We start from the raw sequence: 18,350 nt of genomic DNA, 5'->3' as shown, positions 1-18,350 counted from the left end.
TACAGACAGACACAATCACGTTTTGATTCTCAACTCCAAGTTAATGCTACCTCTGCATACCAATAGACTAGCGATGAGAAACCTAGAAGATTAGCATCTCCGGGCCAATAAGCCAAATCTCAATTTTTGAAAACCTGGCAGAATTCAAATCAATAAGAAAAATAACAGGGATTCAACAAATCTGCAAAGGAGCACTATCATTTATAAATACTTATCACTGCCCTAGAGACTCTCACAAGCACCATCATGTTTCACATATATTCATAAACACAAAGAAATGGTCAACATCAATTACTGCAAATAATGCAAATTTTAAAAAAGAAAGTAGCATTTTACACCTCTAAAGACAGCAAAAAATATTAATGGATTATCCCATTACTTTTCAAGAAGGATAATTTGTTTTCATTAAACATCATATTATTATTATATTCTGTGTTCCTTTGGAGAACGGGGAGCTCCCACATTCCTTGTGTCCTGGGGTGAACATGCTAAATAATCTCCTTTGGCAGTAGGAAGTGTTTCAGTGCTGAACATGACCAAAGCAAAGCTAACCAGTCCTCTCCATGACTAAGATATAAACACTAAGAAAAGTTTTATCTGCTGGGATGAAAAAACTAGTATGACCACTTCCAACTAGAGGTGGGCATCTTATCCAATATGTATATATGGAAATAGAGGTAAACACAAGGAGACAAATTTGATGGAAGAAAGTCATGCATCCTTGCAGTCAGTCGTATCTGGCTATGCTTGAACTCTGGATCTACTGCTGGAATTGCCAAACTAAAACTCGTAAGAATTTCCCAGGTGGCTCAGTGGTAAAGAATCCACCTGCCAAGCAGGAGACACAGGTTCAATCCCTGGGTCAGAAGATCCCCTGGAGAAGGAAATGGCAACCCATCCCAGTATTCTTGCCTGGGAAACTGCATGGACAGAGGAGCCTGGAGGGCTACAGTTCATGGTGTTGCAGAGTCAGACACAATTTAGCAACTCAACAACAACAAAGACCCCAAAAGTCCCTTTTTGTTTAAACAAGTTTGAGTTGAGTTGCTGTATCTTGTAATGGATGAGGTTATATGAATATTAAGCAATATAGACAGATATAACCCCATATATGCTGGGCTGTGCTAAGTCGCTTCAGTTGAGTCTGACTCTTTGTGACCCTATGAACTGTAGCCCACCAGGCTCCTCTGTCTATGGGATTCAAGAATACTGGAGTGGGTTGCCATGGCCTCCTCCAGGGGATCTTCCCGACCCAGGGATCGAACCCATGTCTGTTACGTCTCCTGCATTGGTAGGTGCGTTCTTTACCACTAGTGCCACCTGGAAGCCCTACTAGAGAACAATTTAGAACATTTTGAAGTCCTAAAATCTAAGTCCCTGAGAAAACTTTCTGAATGGTTAGATGAGTACACATATATTGGAAACTCCTCCAAACTGTACACCAATCTGTATACTTTGCTATATATAACGTAAATATATACTCTTCAGTTCAGTTCAGTTGCTCAGTCGCGTCCGACTCTTCGCAGTCCGACTCCATGGACTGCAGCACGCCAGGCTTCCCTGTCCATCACCAACTCCCGGAACCTACTCAAACTCATGTCCATCATGTCAGTGATGCCATCCAACCATCTCATCCTCTGTCGTCCCCTTATCCTCCCCTCTTCAATCTTTCCCAGCGTCAAGGTCTCTTCAAATGAGTCAGCTCTTTGCATCAGGTGGCCAAAGTACTGGAGCTTCAGCATCAGTCCTTCCAATAAATATTCAGGACTGATTTCCTTTAGGATGGACTGGTTGGATCTCCTTGCAGTCCAAGGGACTCTCAAGAGTCTCCAACACCACAGTTCAAAAGCATCAATTCTTCGGCACTCAGCTTTCTTTATAGTCTTTCTTTCTTTATATACTCTTAATGTTTTTTTAAAAGATCTGTGCCCCTATATTCCTACTCCAGGAAATATATCTTAAAGATACAAATTTTTTTTAAAGGGAAAACATTATACATATAGGGTTCACTTACAACAGCATTTTTATATCAAAAACATAAAAATAACTAAGTCCAATAATAGGGAAATGATACAATAGAAAGTATATAGTTTTAAAGATTATAAATACCAAGGTTATAGTAAATCATAAAAATAATGCCTGTAATTAGTTTAAAATTTTTAAAAGAAAACAGTAAAATGGTATAAGCTAGAAATAAAATGCATATATGTAGCCAAGGAATTAAAAAGAAACAGAAAACTAAATAAAGACTATAATAACCCCCCCAAAATGTAAATCTAACAAAATATAGAGGATATATGTATTGTATATACCTGCTGCTAAACACCAATGAAAGAAATTTTAAAAAGATCTAAATAGATGAAAATGTATTTTGTTCATAAAAGACTCAGAGTAAAAATGTTGACTCTCCCCAAAGTTTAATGTAATCCCTATCAAAATCCCAGATTTTCTATAGACAAGATTATCTAAGATTTATGTGGAAAAGCAAAAACACAAAACAAAACACTAGAATAGCTAAAACAATTTAGAAAAAGAATAAAGAGGGAGAAATCACTCAACCCAATTTTGAGACTCATAACTACAGCAATAAAGATTGTGAGCACTGGCTGAGGGATAGACACATAGATAATAGAAAATAGAGAACCCAGAAATAATCCCACACAAGTACAGCCTGACTGATTTTTTTCCCCCAGCTGACTGATTTCTAACAGGGTGCAAAAGCAGCTCATTGAAATATTCTTTTCAACAAATGATACTGGAACAACTAGATGTTCACAAAGGAAAAAAGAACTCAACCTAAACCTCATATGCTATACAAAAATAATCCAAAATGAGCCCAAGAGTTAAAAGTAAAACATAGAATTTCTAAAAGAAAATAGGAGAAAATCTTCATGAGCTAAATAAAGCTTGTTAAAGAATTCTTAGACATGACACCAAAAGCATGATCCATACATTGGGAGAGGGGGATCAATAAATTGGACTTCACCAAAATTAAAAACTTAGTATGCTATTTAAAACTTAGATCTGTTAAGAGGGTGAAAAGACAGGCTACATCCACATCACGGAGTACTCACAGTATACCTGCCTGTAATTAAAAAGCTACATTGGAGGGCTCTCAAGGGCAGCATGTTGAGTTGTGTGTGTGTGTGTGTGTGTGTGTGTGTGTGTGTTGGGGGGGGGGAGTGGGGAAAGCCAATCTCAAAAGATCATACATTGTATGATTCCATTTATACAATATTCTTGAAATGACAGAATTAGAGATGGAGACAGATTAGATGCCAAGGGTGAGGGATGATGGGGAATGTAAGCAACATGGGTATAACTATAACAGGTATCAAGAGGGAGAGCTTTGTGGTGATGGAATAGTTGTATATCTTGTTTGCAGAGGTGGTTGTACAAATCTTCACAAGTTAAAACCAGAGAATTGCTCTGCCAATGTCAATTTCCTGCTGCTGATATAGTACTATAGTTCCATAAAATGTAACCATTGAGGGAAACTGGGTAAATGGTATACTGGACTACTCTATACTATATTTGCAACTCCCTGTTAATCAAAATTAAAAGTTAAAAAAAAAAAATCGGTTACTTAACTTTTTATTAGTGTAAATAAACACTGAAGCAAACAATGTAACAGAATTTTTCATTTGACAGAAGACTGCACAGCAAAATCTGAGTGGCTCTAAGTTGATGAGAGTATGTTAATGTTAGGTAATTCACCTGGAGTTTTTACTAGCACACACTGCCTCAATATATACCCTAAGTGATTAATGTCTGAGGAAGATATTTTAATTTTTCACATACCAAGTCCCTCAGCTTTATCTATAAAGAACAGCCATCTATACAGGCCAAGCTGGCAGTAAACCTGCATGCATGTGTGCGTGCGTTTAGTTGCTAAGTCGTGTCCAACTCTTGGCAACCGCATGACTGTATGACAACTGGCCAGTTCTCCCTTTCCAAGATCTGTCGCAGCAGTCCCTTCCTTAACAGCACATCTCACCTCCCCCGACCCCAATGGTTTCCTGACTGTTAGTCCAGCCTCCAGGCTCTCCCCCAACCCCTTTAAGGCTTCCTGTATACACCTGAGAAACTAATCTTCCCTAAACACCACTTCTTTTCATAGTCCATGTTATCCAGATGGTAGAACTTCTTAAAACAGGAACAAAGTTAAGGAGACATATTTCAGTTTAATTTAAGAAGAAAAAGGCGTTAAAAATAAACACAAAGCCATGTTGGAAAAAGCTGCTTCCAGAGGTGCAAGTCCTGTGTCACTAGATATATTTAAGTATATGGGAACCTGAACCTGGGAGACCTATTCCAGCCACAGAACTCTCTAACTTGGTATCATTTCCCTGATAGTTCTCCCTTCTTCACTTGGCATTCCAAGCCACCCTCTAAAACCTAGCTCCAAGCTCTTTTGTATCCAACCTCTCCTCCCAGCACTCCTCTCCAGTCAGAGCCTTCACGGTTCCCTGTGCACATCTTGCTTTGTCTGCTGCTTTTCTTACCTGAATGACTTTTTCTCCCTCCCTTCTTTTACCTTTCAAGATCCAGTACACCTTCAGGAAGCTTTTCTAATCCCATGCGTACATTCTTATTCCATTCCATTCTTTGCATGCTACTCATGCTATTAATTTTTTATGTCCATATGTCCTGATTATAAGCTCCAAGACAAAAAAACAGTAAAAACAGCCTCCTGTCTGCTAGAAGACAGTCTCTCTCTCCTTTTTTAATATTATTTTGGCCACTCTGCACTACATGCTCAATCCTAGTTTCTTGACCAGGAATCAAACCCAGGCCCCCTACAGTGGAAGCACAGAGTCCTAACCAATGACCCTCCAGGGAATTCCCCAAAATAGTCTCTCTTCACAAGAGACCGCACGTAGTCACCCAGCCCTTTCCCCACTCTGGCCTAACACAAGCTTCTCCCCAGGAAATCCACTGTTGTGAACCTGCAGCTCACCAATCATCTACCCCTTTGCTGAGAAGAGTATCTTTAGAAGCGGTGTGAGAATATGAGAATACACAAAGGTGCACCTGAGACTCTTGGGACCTTCTCCCTCATTCACCCAAAAATGCCCATGAGCTGTAAGGAAGAAGTTACTGATGCAGCGGCAAGTCTCTGTTCTTGGCCTTTGAGATCGACTGTAAATTGTAGCTAATGGATTAAACAACACTGTTCTAGTAGAAACCATTCCTCATCACTTAACTTCCTATTTATTATTATCATCACTGGTCTTCCTTTTTAAAAGTCTCCCCCCTTTTCAAACAAGTGTCAATTAGGCTTTCCCATCTCTGCCTCTTGGATGTCCCCTAACCAGTTAAGAGCCCTCTTTTTCTCATCAGAGCCCTATTCAAGTATCCATGAAATACTTTTAGATACTCTTTGCAACACACAGGTATTGTTAAAGCATGTATGTATAAGGAAAGGCTGCTAATGGGTATGAGATTTATTTTGGGAGTGGTGAAAATGTTCTGGAATTAAATAATGGCAAACCTGTACAACTTGGTGAATATACTAAAAACCACTGAATTATATACATTTTAAAATGGTGAATTTTGTGTTAAGTGAATTATCTCTTTTTTTTTTTTTTTAAAGGTAAGATTCTCCACCAGTATCCCAGTACTTACATTTGGCACTGGGGCGAAAATATCTTAATTTTTAAGAAAACACCTTTTCTCACATACTTCTTGGAGAACATAGTCAATTACCTTCCTCAAACATTTAAGTGCCTATCATAGACAGGCACCATGATAGCTGCCACAGAAAACAATTGCCAGACCATCATAGAACCTATGCTGCTAGAGCCTAAGAGGGGAAGGTAACTAGCTGTTTAACTATCACTGTGCCAAGAGCTAGGAAGAAAAAGTATAAAGGTAAGAATGACCTAATCAGAGTGGGAAATGTGAGGATGGGCAGGGTCCCCAAAAAACATTATCTCTAAGAGACACATGTAAGCTTCAGCCCATATCAGGTAGTTAACAACTAATTTGGGCTGACAAGCAGTACAACAAAACCCCTGTTTCACAGGGGTTTGCAGGCCATGCAATTAATAACTGGTTCCCATCCACCACAGGAGACTCACCTGGTCTTGAGGTAAAGCAACCCTGCATTTATGTATGTGTATGTTTTACCCACTGACAGTGTTATGATAAGGTTTTAGTGTCCTCACAAATGTTTGTGTTTATTATTCATGTAATCAGGGGCAAATACAAAAAGAAAATTAAGTTATGCTGAAAAACTGCATACATTCAAGTCTCTGATTATTAACGATTGCACAGAAGAGCACAGACAGGGCTTATACAAGCTCAAAAGATATAGAAGGTTCAATTTTTGGCTCAAAAGCATTATAAATAAGAACATAAATCAACTATTTATTTGAAGACAGTAAGCTCACATCTTTAACCCTAGATTAGAGGTCAGCTAACTATGGCCTGTGGGTCAAATCTAGCCAATCCACCATTTTCATAAATAAGTTTTACTGGAATATAGCCATGCCCGTTTGTTTTTACACTGAATAGCTGCTTTCCCAACACAACTGCTGAACTCAATAGTGTTAAGAAAAACCTTATCGCCAATACGGTCTAAAATCCTTACTACTTGGCCAACTTGTACTAGATGACAGTAGCCCACACTGATTCAGAACAAAAACATCTTTTTATACATCCTTCAGCAATTAAAGGATGTTCCAGTGGATAAGCAACAGACTTGAAATGCAAAGAACTCTACTTCATTAGTCAATCCACCATGGAGTTCTTGATAAATTGTAATTACATTTTATATACCAGTAAAATTCAGAGCAGTTAGGTCCGAGTTTTCCATAAGTGCTCAGGATTGCTGAAAGCAGGCCTGGGAAAGGTTTTTGTATTAATTATATATTCCTGCCCAATAAATTACCCCCAAGTAAGTATCTTAAACATTTATTATCTCCCCAAGTTTTCTGTGGGTCAGGAATTCAGGGTTGGTTGGGGCTGCCATCATCTGAAACTTAACTGTAGTTGGATGATCTTCTAAGGTGGCCTGGTTACATGCTTGGTAAACTGGTACAAGAGACATCAGCTCCTCTCCACAAGACCTCCTGAGTGTCCTCATAACCTAGCCAGCTTCCCCTGGAGTCAATAATCCATGAGAAAGAGATAGGAAAACACAACATTCTCCTTACGACTTTGCTTTGAAAGTAGATAGTGTAACTTCCACACCACATTCTATTTCTTTACAGAACTAAGTAAGAGTCTCTAAGTACAACACATATTCAAGAAAGTCAAAGTTAGGCCTCATTTTTAAAGGAAAAGGTGTTAAAAGAATCTTCATATATTAACATCACTTCAGGGTTTCAAATGATGAGTAAACAGCTTCAACAACATAACCTACAAGGTTTGGTTGACTCAAGAATCTGTGCTTAACCATTATCATACCATGTATTTTGTTCTATTTGTCATAGGAGAGAGACAGTATCACTATTTGTTAACATTCACCAAAGAAAAAAGTAAGCCAACAGAAGAAAGGCAAAGCACTCCAGTTTTTCACATCTGACACAGTAACAGTGATGGGAGGCAGTTATACATTTGCTTTAGTTTTAGTTCTGTTTTGTTTTCCTGCAAGGAGAAGGAAAATTATGGAGACTAGATCATGAACAGATCAAAAATAATTGCAAAGTTGTACCGGAACAGATAGCATTTATGATTCAGTGCCACATAAAAAATTTTCTCAGATACAAACAATAATAACAGAAACTGAAATTTAGATGTGCATTCACAATTGGGAGGGGTGGGGCTGTGCTTGGGAGGTGGGAGGGTGTATTATATCACAATTGCTACAGATGTGTATCAGAGTAACTTCTGGAACAAGGAACATATTAGTAGAGGGAAAAAGTTATTTGTTACAATTCAACGTATTTTGAAAATAAATGTCTCTGTAGACCCATAAGCACTTGACCAAATTCACCTGTTAATACTGTGAGTTTCATTAGGGGAAGCAAGAAGACCAAGGAAGCAAAACTTTCTCACAGAGGGCAGAGAAATAACAGTCATCCTGATTTCCTCAACAAAAAGCTCAAAAATGGTCCTGAATCAGACAATTAAATCACTTTAAATTCAATCAAAATTCACTCTGCCAGGTTGAACAGTATCCCTCCAAAATTTAGATCCTCCCAGAATCTGTGAATGTGGCTTTATTTAGATACAGGGTCCTTGTAGATATAACCAAATTAAGATGAGGTCATCCTGGACTAGAGTGGACCCCAATTCAATGACTAACATCCTCTTAAGAGGGAACTTGGCAACACAGATACATGGAGAGTACCATGTGACAAAAAAAGCCAGATATTGGAGGGACCTGTCTACCTGTCAAGGAACACCAAGGACTGCCAGCAAAAAGCAGAAGCTAGGAAAGAACATGGAACAGTCTTCAACTAAGGCCCCAAGAATGAATCCTGCTGACACCTTGATTTCAGATATCTAGCCTCCAGAATGCCAAAAAAATAAATTTCTGTCGTTTTAAGTTACCAAATTAATAGTCATTTACTATGGCAGCCAGAGAAAACTAACACATCCACTCAGCTAGGATTATGCAACTTAAGTAATCTCACCATTTTCAGTATTAGAAATATGTATTCACAAACTCAGAACAATAGGAGACAGCATCTCCATTTAATGCCTTGCCCTTTTTGGGTACTGTCACAGGGATGAATCTGACTTAAGAGTCCAATGGACTATGTATGCTGCTGTCAGCCAGAAGGCCACTGAGGCTCTCCCAAAGACCAGTAGAGCACAGGCACAGAGCATGGGAGTCAGTTCACCTTAGCTGATAGCCAACAGCCCTAAAAAAAACAAAACCAAACCTATGTTTTTGTTGAAGTCCTCCTGCTAGACCAGAAGTTTAACAAAAAATTACAGGTCAAGAAGTTATTCTTTCAGATTTAAAGTCCTCTTATCTAGATAAGCAAAAAGGACCTACTATAAAGCACAAGGAGCTCCGTTCAATATTCTGTAATAACCTAAATGGAAAAAGAATTAAAAAAAGATACATGTATAACTGAATCACTTTGCTGTACACATGAAACTAACATTGTTAATCAACTACACTCCAATATAAAATAAATTTTTTAAGTAAATAAAGTCTTCTTATCATGATTATTGCATCATAGTGATGGCAGTCTTTCTAACAGTAACCACTGGTAAACTGTGGGTTACCATTTCACTTCTTATTACTTCTGAGTTTCCCAAAACATGTTTCCTAAAAAAAAAAAAAACATGTTTCCTTTAAACTCTCATTTAAATTATTTTAAACTCAAGCCAGTGCAAATATGCATGGCTGATTTAACCTATCAGTCTGACAGAAAGAGACACTGTCTAGATTATTTTCAGAATTGCTAAACACTTTTCTATTTTATCACCCCTGTATCTTTAGCACAAATTAACACATATTACGCAGGATAAAAGATAAACTTCTGCCCCATATCAGTTCAGTTCAGTTGCTCAGTCGTGTCTGACTCTTTGCGACCCCATGAATCGCAGCACGCCAGGCCTCCCTGTCCATCACCAACTCCCGGAGTTCACCCAGACTCACGTCCATCGAGTCAGTGATGCCATCCAGCCATCTCATCCTCTGGCATCCCCTTCTCATCCTGCCCCAATCCCTCCCAGCATCAGGGTCTTTTCCAATGAGTCAACTCTTCGCATGAGGTGGCCAAAGTACTGGAGTTTCAGCTTCAGCGTCATTCCTTCCAAAGAAATCCCAGGGCTGATCTCCTTCAGAATGGACTGGTTGGATCTCCTTGCAGTCCAAGGGACTCTCAGGAGTCTTCTCCAACACCACAGTTCAAAAGCATCAATTCTTTGGCGCTCAGCCTTCTTCACAGTCCAACTCTCACATCCATACATGACCACAGGAAAAACCATAGCCTGCCCCATATATTTCCCATCAAATTGTGTTACAACTTTCCTACAACTATTACTTAGAACATTGGAGAGAACTGGATTCAGATTCTCCAAAAAAGATGTTCGTTAATCACTCCTGATTAAAGCTTAAGCCAGTACAACTTAATACATTTCCAATAAGTGAATATTTGTAGTTACCTGAGCAACTGGCAATATATAAGAATGAAAATATTGACCACAAAGTCACCTTCAAGGATTATTTTTCTAGAAAAGCCTGGCTCTCCCCATACAAAAAGTGGTATTGACCTACCTTGTTTTCGAACATCTTCTACAGCAGCCACAAGCTCCTCCTTGAGAAACTGACTCTCCTTTGCAATTTTATCCCCCTTCTCCAAGAAATTTTCAGTTGCTTGTTCAACAGATGCAGCCAAAACATGGGCCTTCTTAGAACGACCTCTCTTCTTATTAGAGGGCCCCTTGCTATTGGTGTTTACCAAGGTTGTAACCTAAAAGTTTCAATTTTGAAAATTAAACTGTAGCCAACTAAAATTAAAAGGAAAAAAAAAAAAAAAAAAACACACTAAGAGTAACATCTTTACAGATAGCAAGAATAAATTACTCATAGTAAAATGAAACATCACATTTATGAGTCTAGTAAGTATTAACAAATAAGATAAAATTCTCTCCATATTTTAAAATATTCAGCAATGATACGCCATATTTAGTTTCCAAAATAATTTAGCTATCTCAATATGTAAGTTAAGATTTATAATTAATATTTTAATTTCTCAAACATGATCATTAGGTTTTTAAGCTTCATTTTACAGATTAAAAACAATAAACAAATTACATGTCTCTATTATGTCATCAAGAAGTTTAGAAAGGGGTTAACAATGAATTCTGGAGCCCAAGAAAATAATTTACTTACAATTTTAAAATATTTATTTTATATTTATATTTAAAATATTTATTTTCTTGAGCTCCAAAATCACTGCAGATGGTGACTGCAACCATGCCACTACCTCTCATTTTTGTGCTCGAGTACAATGTCTGTCTCCCTCACACTCACACACAGACACATACACGTGCCAAAATGCTACATGTGCACAGCAAGTTGCTAACACTTTAATGAAATGGCATCACACTGTGATATTTGTATTTGTAACAGAACATACCAAACCTACGCTCTCAAATTAAATGACCTTCTAACTGATCCTGGACAACAAAAGTTGTATTAAGCAGGGTGAACAGACTTAATAGTCAAGGTTCCATATCCTATCTTTCTTAGAAATACTTTTAAGTATTAAGTGGTGTGCACTGCATACCACTAGCCCCTATTACTGCCAATCAAGACTGAAGAAAATGGCATCAAATGTATTTCTAAAAGGCTAAATGAATCCACACATAAATATTTAATTATTAGTGAAGCCAAACTGTCTCATTACTATCAGCCTAAACTCAACCACTCAAATTAAGGCTTTGAACTAAACAACTTTGCCCTGTGTTTATTACCCAGGCCTACTATTATGGAACCATATAACAACTATGTATTTGTTTGCAGATTCTTACCTGGGTAACAAGAGGCTCTAACAGTCTTTCAACTGCCAGAGTCCTGATCTCTAGACTTTTGGGGTCCCATTTGAAGTTTATGTTGCCTGTGTGGACAGCAGTCATTTCTGAAAGAGAAACAGCCAGTCAGGCAAATATCAAACACACATATGAAACATAAAAAATTTTCTCCTACTCAAGGACTTTTTTACACCAGGAAAGTTACAATCACCACAAGATGAAAGAAATTCTTACCAGCCTGCACATGAGGGCCCAGTAACTCTTACAACCTCTTACACATAAGATTTTGAGTTTACAAACATTATGGGTACTACAAGAAGGCATTCCCAAATCATGAGCTTTTCCCCTTGGGCTTCTCTGGCACCAAGGCACTTCTACCTCCAGTTTTTTCATACTAACCTAGAATCAGGATGAAAAGCTCGAGGAAAAGAAGGCTAATACAGAAGATGCTGATTTGTCTTATTCCGCAATGGTTATAATACACTATTATCTAAAAAGTAAACCTCACTTCATTTTCTGATGGACTCTTAGAGAATATCTTATCTTACTGTATTAAAACCTAACACTTCAATCTACTGTCTTCTGCACCTACAGCTATTATCACTCACAGCCTGAAGAAATTTCAGGTCACACCTAGTCAAGTATCACTGTATCACTGTCAAGGTAAACTTCCATTAGACAGAGGCTTTAAGACTAAGGGAAAAGACTTCAGCCACAATACCAAGCAGTTGGTGTTTGCTTCTAAAAGCAGTGCCTCAAAGATTAAACAGAAAAACAGGTGAGGTATGTAGATGAGGTAAACACTAAACAACCTGTTCATAGAAATACAAATCTTAAAAGGGTGCGTTCTTATGAATTTTTACCTCTTGATTTTCACTCTAAAGGAAAAATGAAGGTCCATGGACAAACCTGGGTACAATGATGTTCACAAAAGCACTATATATGGTCATTAAAATCTGGAAACTACCTGTATTTCAAAAAATATACCACTAAATAAATAAACCACAGAACCAATCACAAAATGGGATACTGTGCTGCTCTTAAAAAACTACAGTAACAAAATTTAGGAAGAAATAATAGTATTCTCACTGCCCAGGTCTTTATTTCTATTAAGTACTAATTCCTTTAAAAAAATTTTTTTTAAAAAAGGTATATTCCAGGTCTGATATATCCTATCGTGCAGAAAGCAAGGAAAGACACAATGACTAACAAGAGCATATTAAAAAGATATAAGAACCAAGGGCTCCACTGGCTAAATTCAAAAGTTGAATATCAAAAAGATGACTATAACTGCCTATTAGCTATCCTATCACCATGCATGGTCAGTCGCTTCAATTATGTCCAACTCTTTGCAACCCTATGGACCATAGGCCACCAAGCTCCTCTGTCCATGGGATTCTCCAGGTAAGAATACTGGAGTGGGCCGCCATGCCTTCCCCCAGGGGATCTTCCTGACCCAACCCATGTTCTCTTGCACTACAGGTGGATTTTTTACCTCTGAGCCACAGGGGAAGCTCTAAGGATCCTCAAAAGGAAAGAAAGGGGTGAGAAGAAAATTTCTGTACCATAAATGTACAACAGAATTAAAAAATGACCATTTTGTAAACCCCAATGTAATAACTGATTCAAACTAGGACTATCAATGGATATTAACACCATTAGGTGATGGACTACTGGGGAACAGACTATTTGTAAGGTGCCAAAGTATCACCTGACAGGTTTCACTTCTATAATTACAAAGGGGGCAAGACATATCTTTACAACACTGAGATCTAATGGCCATCTCCTTAAGTAACAAAATTTAGCATTGCTAACAATGCAACTCTGATATTACATGCCTCACATGCCATGCCTTGGCATGTGAAGTGCCCTATATGAAGTGCCCTATATTCCCTAAAAAGTATTCTTAATGAAAAAAAAAAAAAGTTCCAGATGTTTTTCAAGAGCCCCAGTATTATATAAACTGAGCAAAGTTAATTGTCCAAGAGAAAAATGAAAATTAAATATTTAACCTGAGTCTAATGAAGCCTCTGCATAGGGATTCTAAGCCTTTTTCAATGCATGGATCCCTTAAGCAGTCTAGTGAGTCTTATAGACTAATGTTGTCTGGTAGAAATATAATACAAGCCACCTATGCAATTTAAATTTTTCTAGCAGCCACATTAAAAAGTAGAAAGAAACTAATGAATTAATTTCATAATATTTATTTAACACAGTATATCCAGAATATTATCATTTCATTATGTAACTGATTTTTTAAAATTACTGATTACATAAGATAGTTTAAAAGTACTAAGTGTTGGAAATCTAGGATGTGTTTTACACTTAAGGCATATTTACATTCAGACAAGTCACCTTTCCAGAGCTCAGTAGCCACATGTGGATAGTGGCTTCAGTACTGCACGGTGCAGCTACAGACTCTTCCTCAGAATTTTTTTTTAAATGCATGAAATACAATTCAAAAGATTACAAAGGAAACATATATATTGAGATTAAGCTATCAAAAGCAATATATATGCTCTTTATTAACATACTAAATAAGATGTCAAGAATTCTGATAACTACTTCAAAGTAATAATGAACACACACTTTTTCAACATAGATTACAATTACTTCATGTATGAAAAGCTCTGAGATTCCTCCTGTTGGGACGAAGTTATAGCTTCAACTGAAGTTGGAGTTTGTTTTCTATTGTTAATAATAAATTCCTATTAATAATAACAAAGACAAAACTTTTCCAATCCATATTCAGTGCAGGTTAAAAAACCCTAACCTGAACTGAATTTCACAGAAGTATATAAGGGATACAGATGCATGTTAAATACCACCAGGGAACAGACAATTGGAATATAAGGCATTCTTACAAGACAATGTGGCCTTAACTCTTCAAAAAGTCAATATCGGGGTGTGGGACATAATTTAGACTAAAAGACTCAGGAGACAAAAGAATCTAATGCAACACACATATCTCATTTGGATCCTGGTTTGAAACAAAAAGCTATTAAGAAGACATTTGTAGGAAAACTGGTAAATTTTTATAATAAATATTATATTCACTGGAGGAGGAAATGGCAACCAGCTCCAGTATTCTTGCCTGGAGAACCCCAAGGACAGTATGAAATGCATGCCTGGGGTCGCAAAGAGTTGGACACGACTTGGCGACTGAACAACAACAAATTAAATTATATTATGGAATTAATGCTCAGTTTCATAGCTGGCTTCCCTGGTGGCTCAGGGGTTAAAGCGTCTGCCTGCAATGCAGGAGACCTGGGTTCGATCCCTGGGTTGGGAAGATCCCCTGGAGAAGGAAATGGCAACCCACTCCAGTATTCTTGCCTGGAGAATCCCGTGGACAGAGAAGCCTGGTGGGCTACAGTCCACAGGGTGGCAAAGAGTCGGACACACTGAGCAACTTTAACTTTCACTTTCTTTCTTTTTTTCTTAGGTATGATAATGAACTGCAACTATATAGAAAAAGGACTATTTTTAGGAGATGCGTACTGAAATCTTTAGAAATCAAATGTCAGGATGACTGCAACTTTCAAATTCAGCAAAAGTAAACATACACAGAGAGACCACAAATTACTTAAAAATATTCATAACTATTAAATCTAGATGGAGATCATGTGAAGCGGCTGGGTACACCTGAAATTTCTCATCTTAAAAATAAAGAAAATGTTGTAGAGGTTTATGAGAAAATGTTCAAAATACATACTACTGAAGACAGAAAGCAGATTTCAAAAACAATATGAAGTATAACTGCAGTGGGATATATAAGCCAAAATATTAACAACGATGTTACATCTTAAGATTGGGGGATTAGGAGTGGTGTTAACTTTCTTTTTTCATAATTGTATTCTCTGATTTTATAAAATTACAGCTATTTAGAAAGTTGCTTTTGTAATAAAAGAAGTAGAATCTTTATTTTACAAGGTGCAAGGAGGACAATATAATCAGAAGGCATGCTTGATCATCACTCAACCACTTTGAACTTGTTTCCTCATTTATAAAACAAGGCTATCATTTACTTAAAAAAAAAGATTATCACTATCTTTAGAGGGCTTGTGTGAAAATTAAACAGACTATGATCCACTGAATTAAATGAATCCATGATAACACCAACAAAGAAGGAAAAATTCTTCCATAATAGGAAATCAGTTAACATATAGAGAAGGAGTAACACATATAGAAAAATCACCATTTAAGAAACCTCACAATACATTCAAGAATTAGCAAAGAATGCTAAAGCAAACAGGTGAAAAGTTTACTGAGTATTAACCCAGTGCTCTGTGCCAACCTAGAGGAGTGGGATTGGGGAGGAGGGGGGGTAGTTCAAGAGCAAAGGGATATATGTATATTTATGACTGATTCACATTGTTGTTGTACAGCAGAAACCAATACAACATCGTAAAGCAATTACCTTCCAATTAAAAATAAATTTAAATAAAAAGGAAACTGAGTATTTACATAGTCTCATAGTAACTCCCAAGAGATTACCAACAGATTACCAAGGGGGAAATAAAGTATTTAACTCTGCAGAGCAGAAACCTGGCAAACACCACGTTAGCCAAGTGACAAAAATATCCGTAATAATGGGGAAAATGGACATCATGTACTTCCTAATACAATGCAATAAGAAGGATACACCATTGCCTTCTGTGGTATTTCGAAGTGACATAACCCCCAATCCTGTCAAAAGGAAACATCAGACAAACTCAAAGTAATGGATATTCTATAAAATAACTAGCTACAGTCTTCAAAAATGTCAAGGTAGGAAAAACAAAGAGGCTGAGAAATACTTCCAAATTAAAAGAGGCTAAAAAAAGACATGAAAACTAAATGCAGTCATTCTGGACTGAAAATTGCAGTAGGAATAAGAAACAATTGAGACAACTGATATAATTTGATCAGGGATTCTGAAATAGATAATAAATAGTAATATATCAATGTTAAATTTTGAAAATTCCCATCATCGTATTGTAGCTATGTCCTTATTACACATAATGGGAATGATATCTACAACTTACTCTCATATGGTTTAGAAAAAAAAATAATTTCTTAAATATATACATATACTCAAAGAAGAATGAAAAAATGCGAGGCAGAAGAGAGATAATGAACAGAGGGAAACTGAATGGAAGAATGTGGGATAGGGAGAAGGAAGGGATGGAGAGAGGGAGCGGTAGCAGGAGAGAGGGAGGGGAAGCAGGGGCGGGGGGCGGGGGGGGGGGCTGGCAAGGAAGGAGAGAGACGTCCTGAAATGGCTAATGTAGTTGAGAACTGATTTTTTTAAAATTTTTATTTCATTTTAATGTTAAATAGCCACTAATGACTATCTCATCAGACAGCACAGTTCTAGACCCTCTACAGAATAACAACAGACATCTACATCTCATATTTGAATAATGACCAGGACAAAGTAGAACTGCACGTGTCTGTGACTAGTCCACTCCTAACAACTTTAATATAAAAACATCGGTCTGTATCCTCTTCCCTAAATGAATGCTTGAGGCACAAATAGATAAGACTGCTTTAGATATTGCTGAAAATATTACTGCAAGCATCATCTAACATTTCACAAAGACTTATGTAAGCATCAAAAATTCTAGAACCTAGGCTTCCCTGTTGGCTGGGTGATAAAGAATCCACTTGCCAATGCAGGAGACATGGGATCAATCCCTGGTTCAGGAAGATCCCACATGCCACAGAGCAACTAAGCCCCTTGGCACCATCACTACTGAGCCAGCACTCTAGAACCCATGAGCCACAACTACTGAGCCCACATGCCACAATTACTGAAGCCCCAAAACTCTATAGAGCCTGTGCTCTGCAGTAAGACAAGCTGCCACAATAAAAAGCCCATGCAAGACAACTGGAGAGTAGTGCTGCCCCCCACCCCCCAACACCGCTCAGCACAACTAGAGAAAAGCCCATGCAGCAATGAATACCCAGCACAGCCAAATAAATGAATAAAATTAAACAAATTCTAAAGTCACTGAAAATAGGATGCCAAAAGGAATGTAGATTTGCTTAATCTGGTAACAAAGAATGCCAGTTTCCACAGAATTTGTCTCACCTCAAGTGGGCAAATTTGCTCTCTCTACACTTATACTGTGTAAAGCCTATATTCTGGTTTTTAAAGGTTATTTGTCCACTAAACTGATCAATCCAAGTCAGTAAACCTTAGGAGATGGGACTAGTCTATATCGCTACAGAGCTGACAACTGTAGCTCAAGCAAATGTCATGAAATGTCAAAGATAAGACATTTCAGAAGGAATGATTTTCCCCATGTAACCCACATTTCTGTATCCTAGCATTCCAACCACTGTATCAACACAAAACAGAAAATATTTCAAAGGTTGTAGAGGGAATGAGCCCAAAGATAACTTAAGTGAAGCTACTTGCAAGTAGACGTGTAGTCACATTTTCACATTTGGATTTTAATTATTAAACAAGTACGACACACAACAATTCACTTTCCCAAAGAAATATGCTCATTTTTTCTTGAAATAAAAAGCCTTCATGAAAGGAGCCCAGAGAAAAACATTAGGTCAATCCCTGCCTGGGGAAAAGCACCGAGCCTGAGGACTTGATCACTTTTGAGAACCCGCAAATCAAAATCCAAACACCGTACACATGCATTCTTATTGCTTGAGAATTCACAGCTCAAGCCCAGTGAGCAAAACTGAAGACCAGGATGAGAATCCTTAGCTAAAAGACAGGGTTCAGGCCACAGAAAAGCTGCCAAGGAAAAGGAAAGCTATTCACAGATACCTCAAAGAGGGAACAAGCTGCCCAAAGTGAGCCTGGGCAAACTGGACCAGTCCAGTCATGGGGTAAAAAAGGCTTCAGACACTTGGAGAAAAACTAGAATTGCCTTAGAGAAAGAACAAGAGTCCCCTGA

At 37.7% G+C, this 18,350-nt stretch overlaps 1 protein-coding gene across 5 annotated transcripts in view; it reads right to left on the bottom strand.

Annotated features, from left to right (window-relative positions):
• CTNNA1 (catenin alpha 1) overlaps positions 1-18,350 on the bottom strand; it is a 346,126-nt gene that overhangs the window by 142,727 nt on the left and 185,049 nt on the right. For all 5 annotated transcript variants that reach the window (XM_024994302.2, XM_059888218.1, XM_024994299.2 and 2 more), the window contains 2 exon segments: positions 11,446-11,552; positions 10,187-10,382 (listed from right to left, as the gene is read on the bottom strand). In XM_024994302.2, coding sequence (XP_024850070.1) covers positions 10,187-10,382; positions 11,446-11,550 — 301 coding nt within the window. In that variant the 5' untranslated portion in view covers positions 11,551-11,552.

The sequence above is a fragment of the Bos taurus genome, chromosome 7 (genome assembly GCF_002263795.3).
Source record: "Bos taurus isolate L1 Dominette 01449 registration number 42190680 breed Hereford chromosome 7, ARS-UCD2.0, whole genome shotgun sequence".
NCBI lineage: Eukaryota > Metazoa > Chordata > Mammalia > Artiodactyla > Bovidae > Bos > Bos taurus.
The sequence above is the reverse complement of the archived record's forward strand: the minus strand, read 5'-3'. Positions and strand labels throughout refer to the sequence as shown.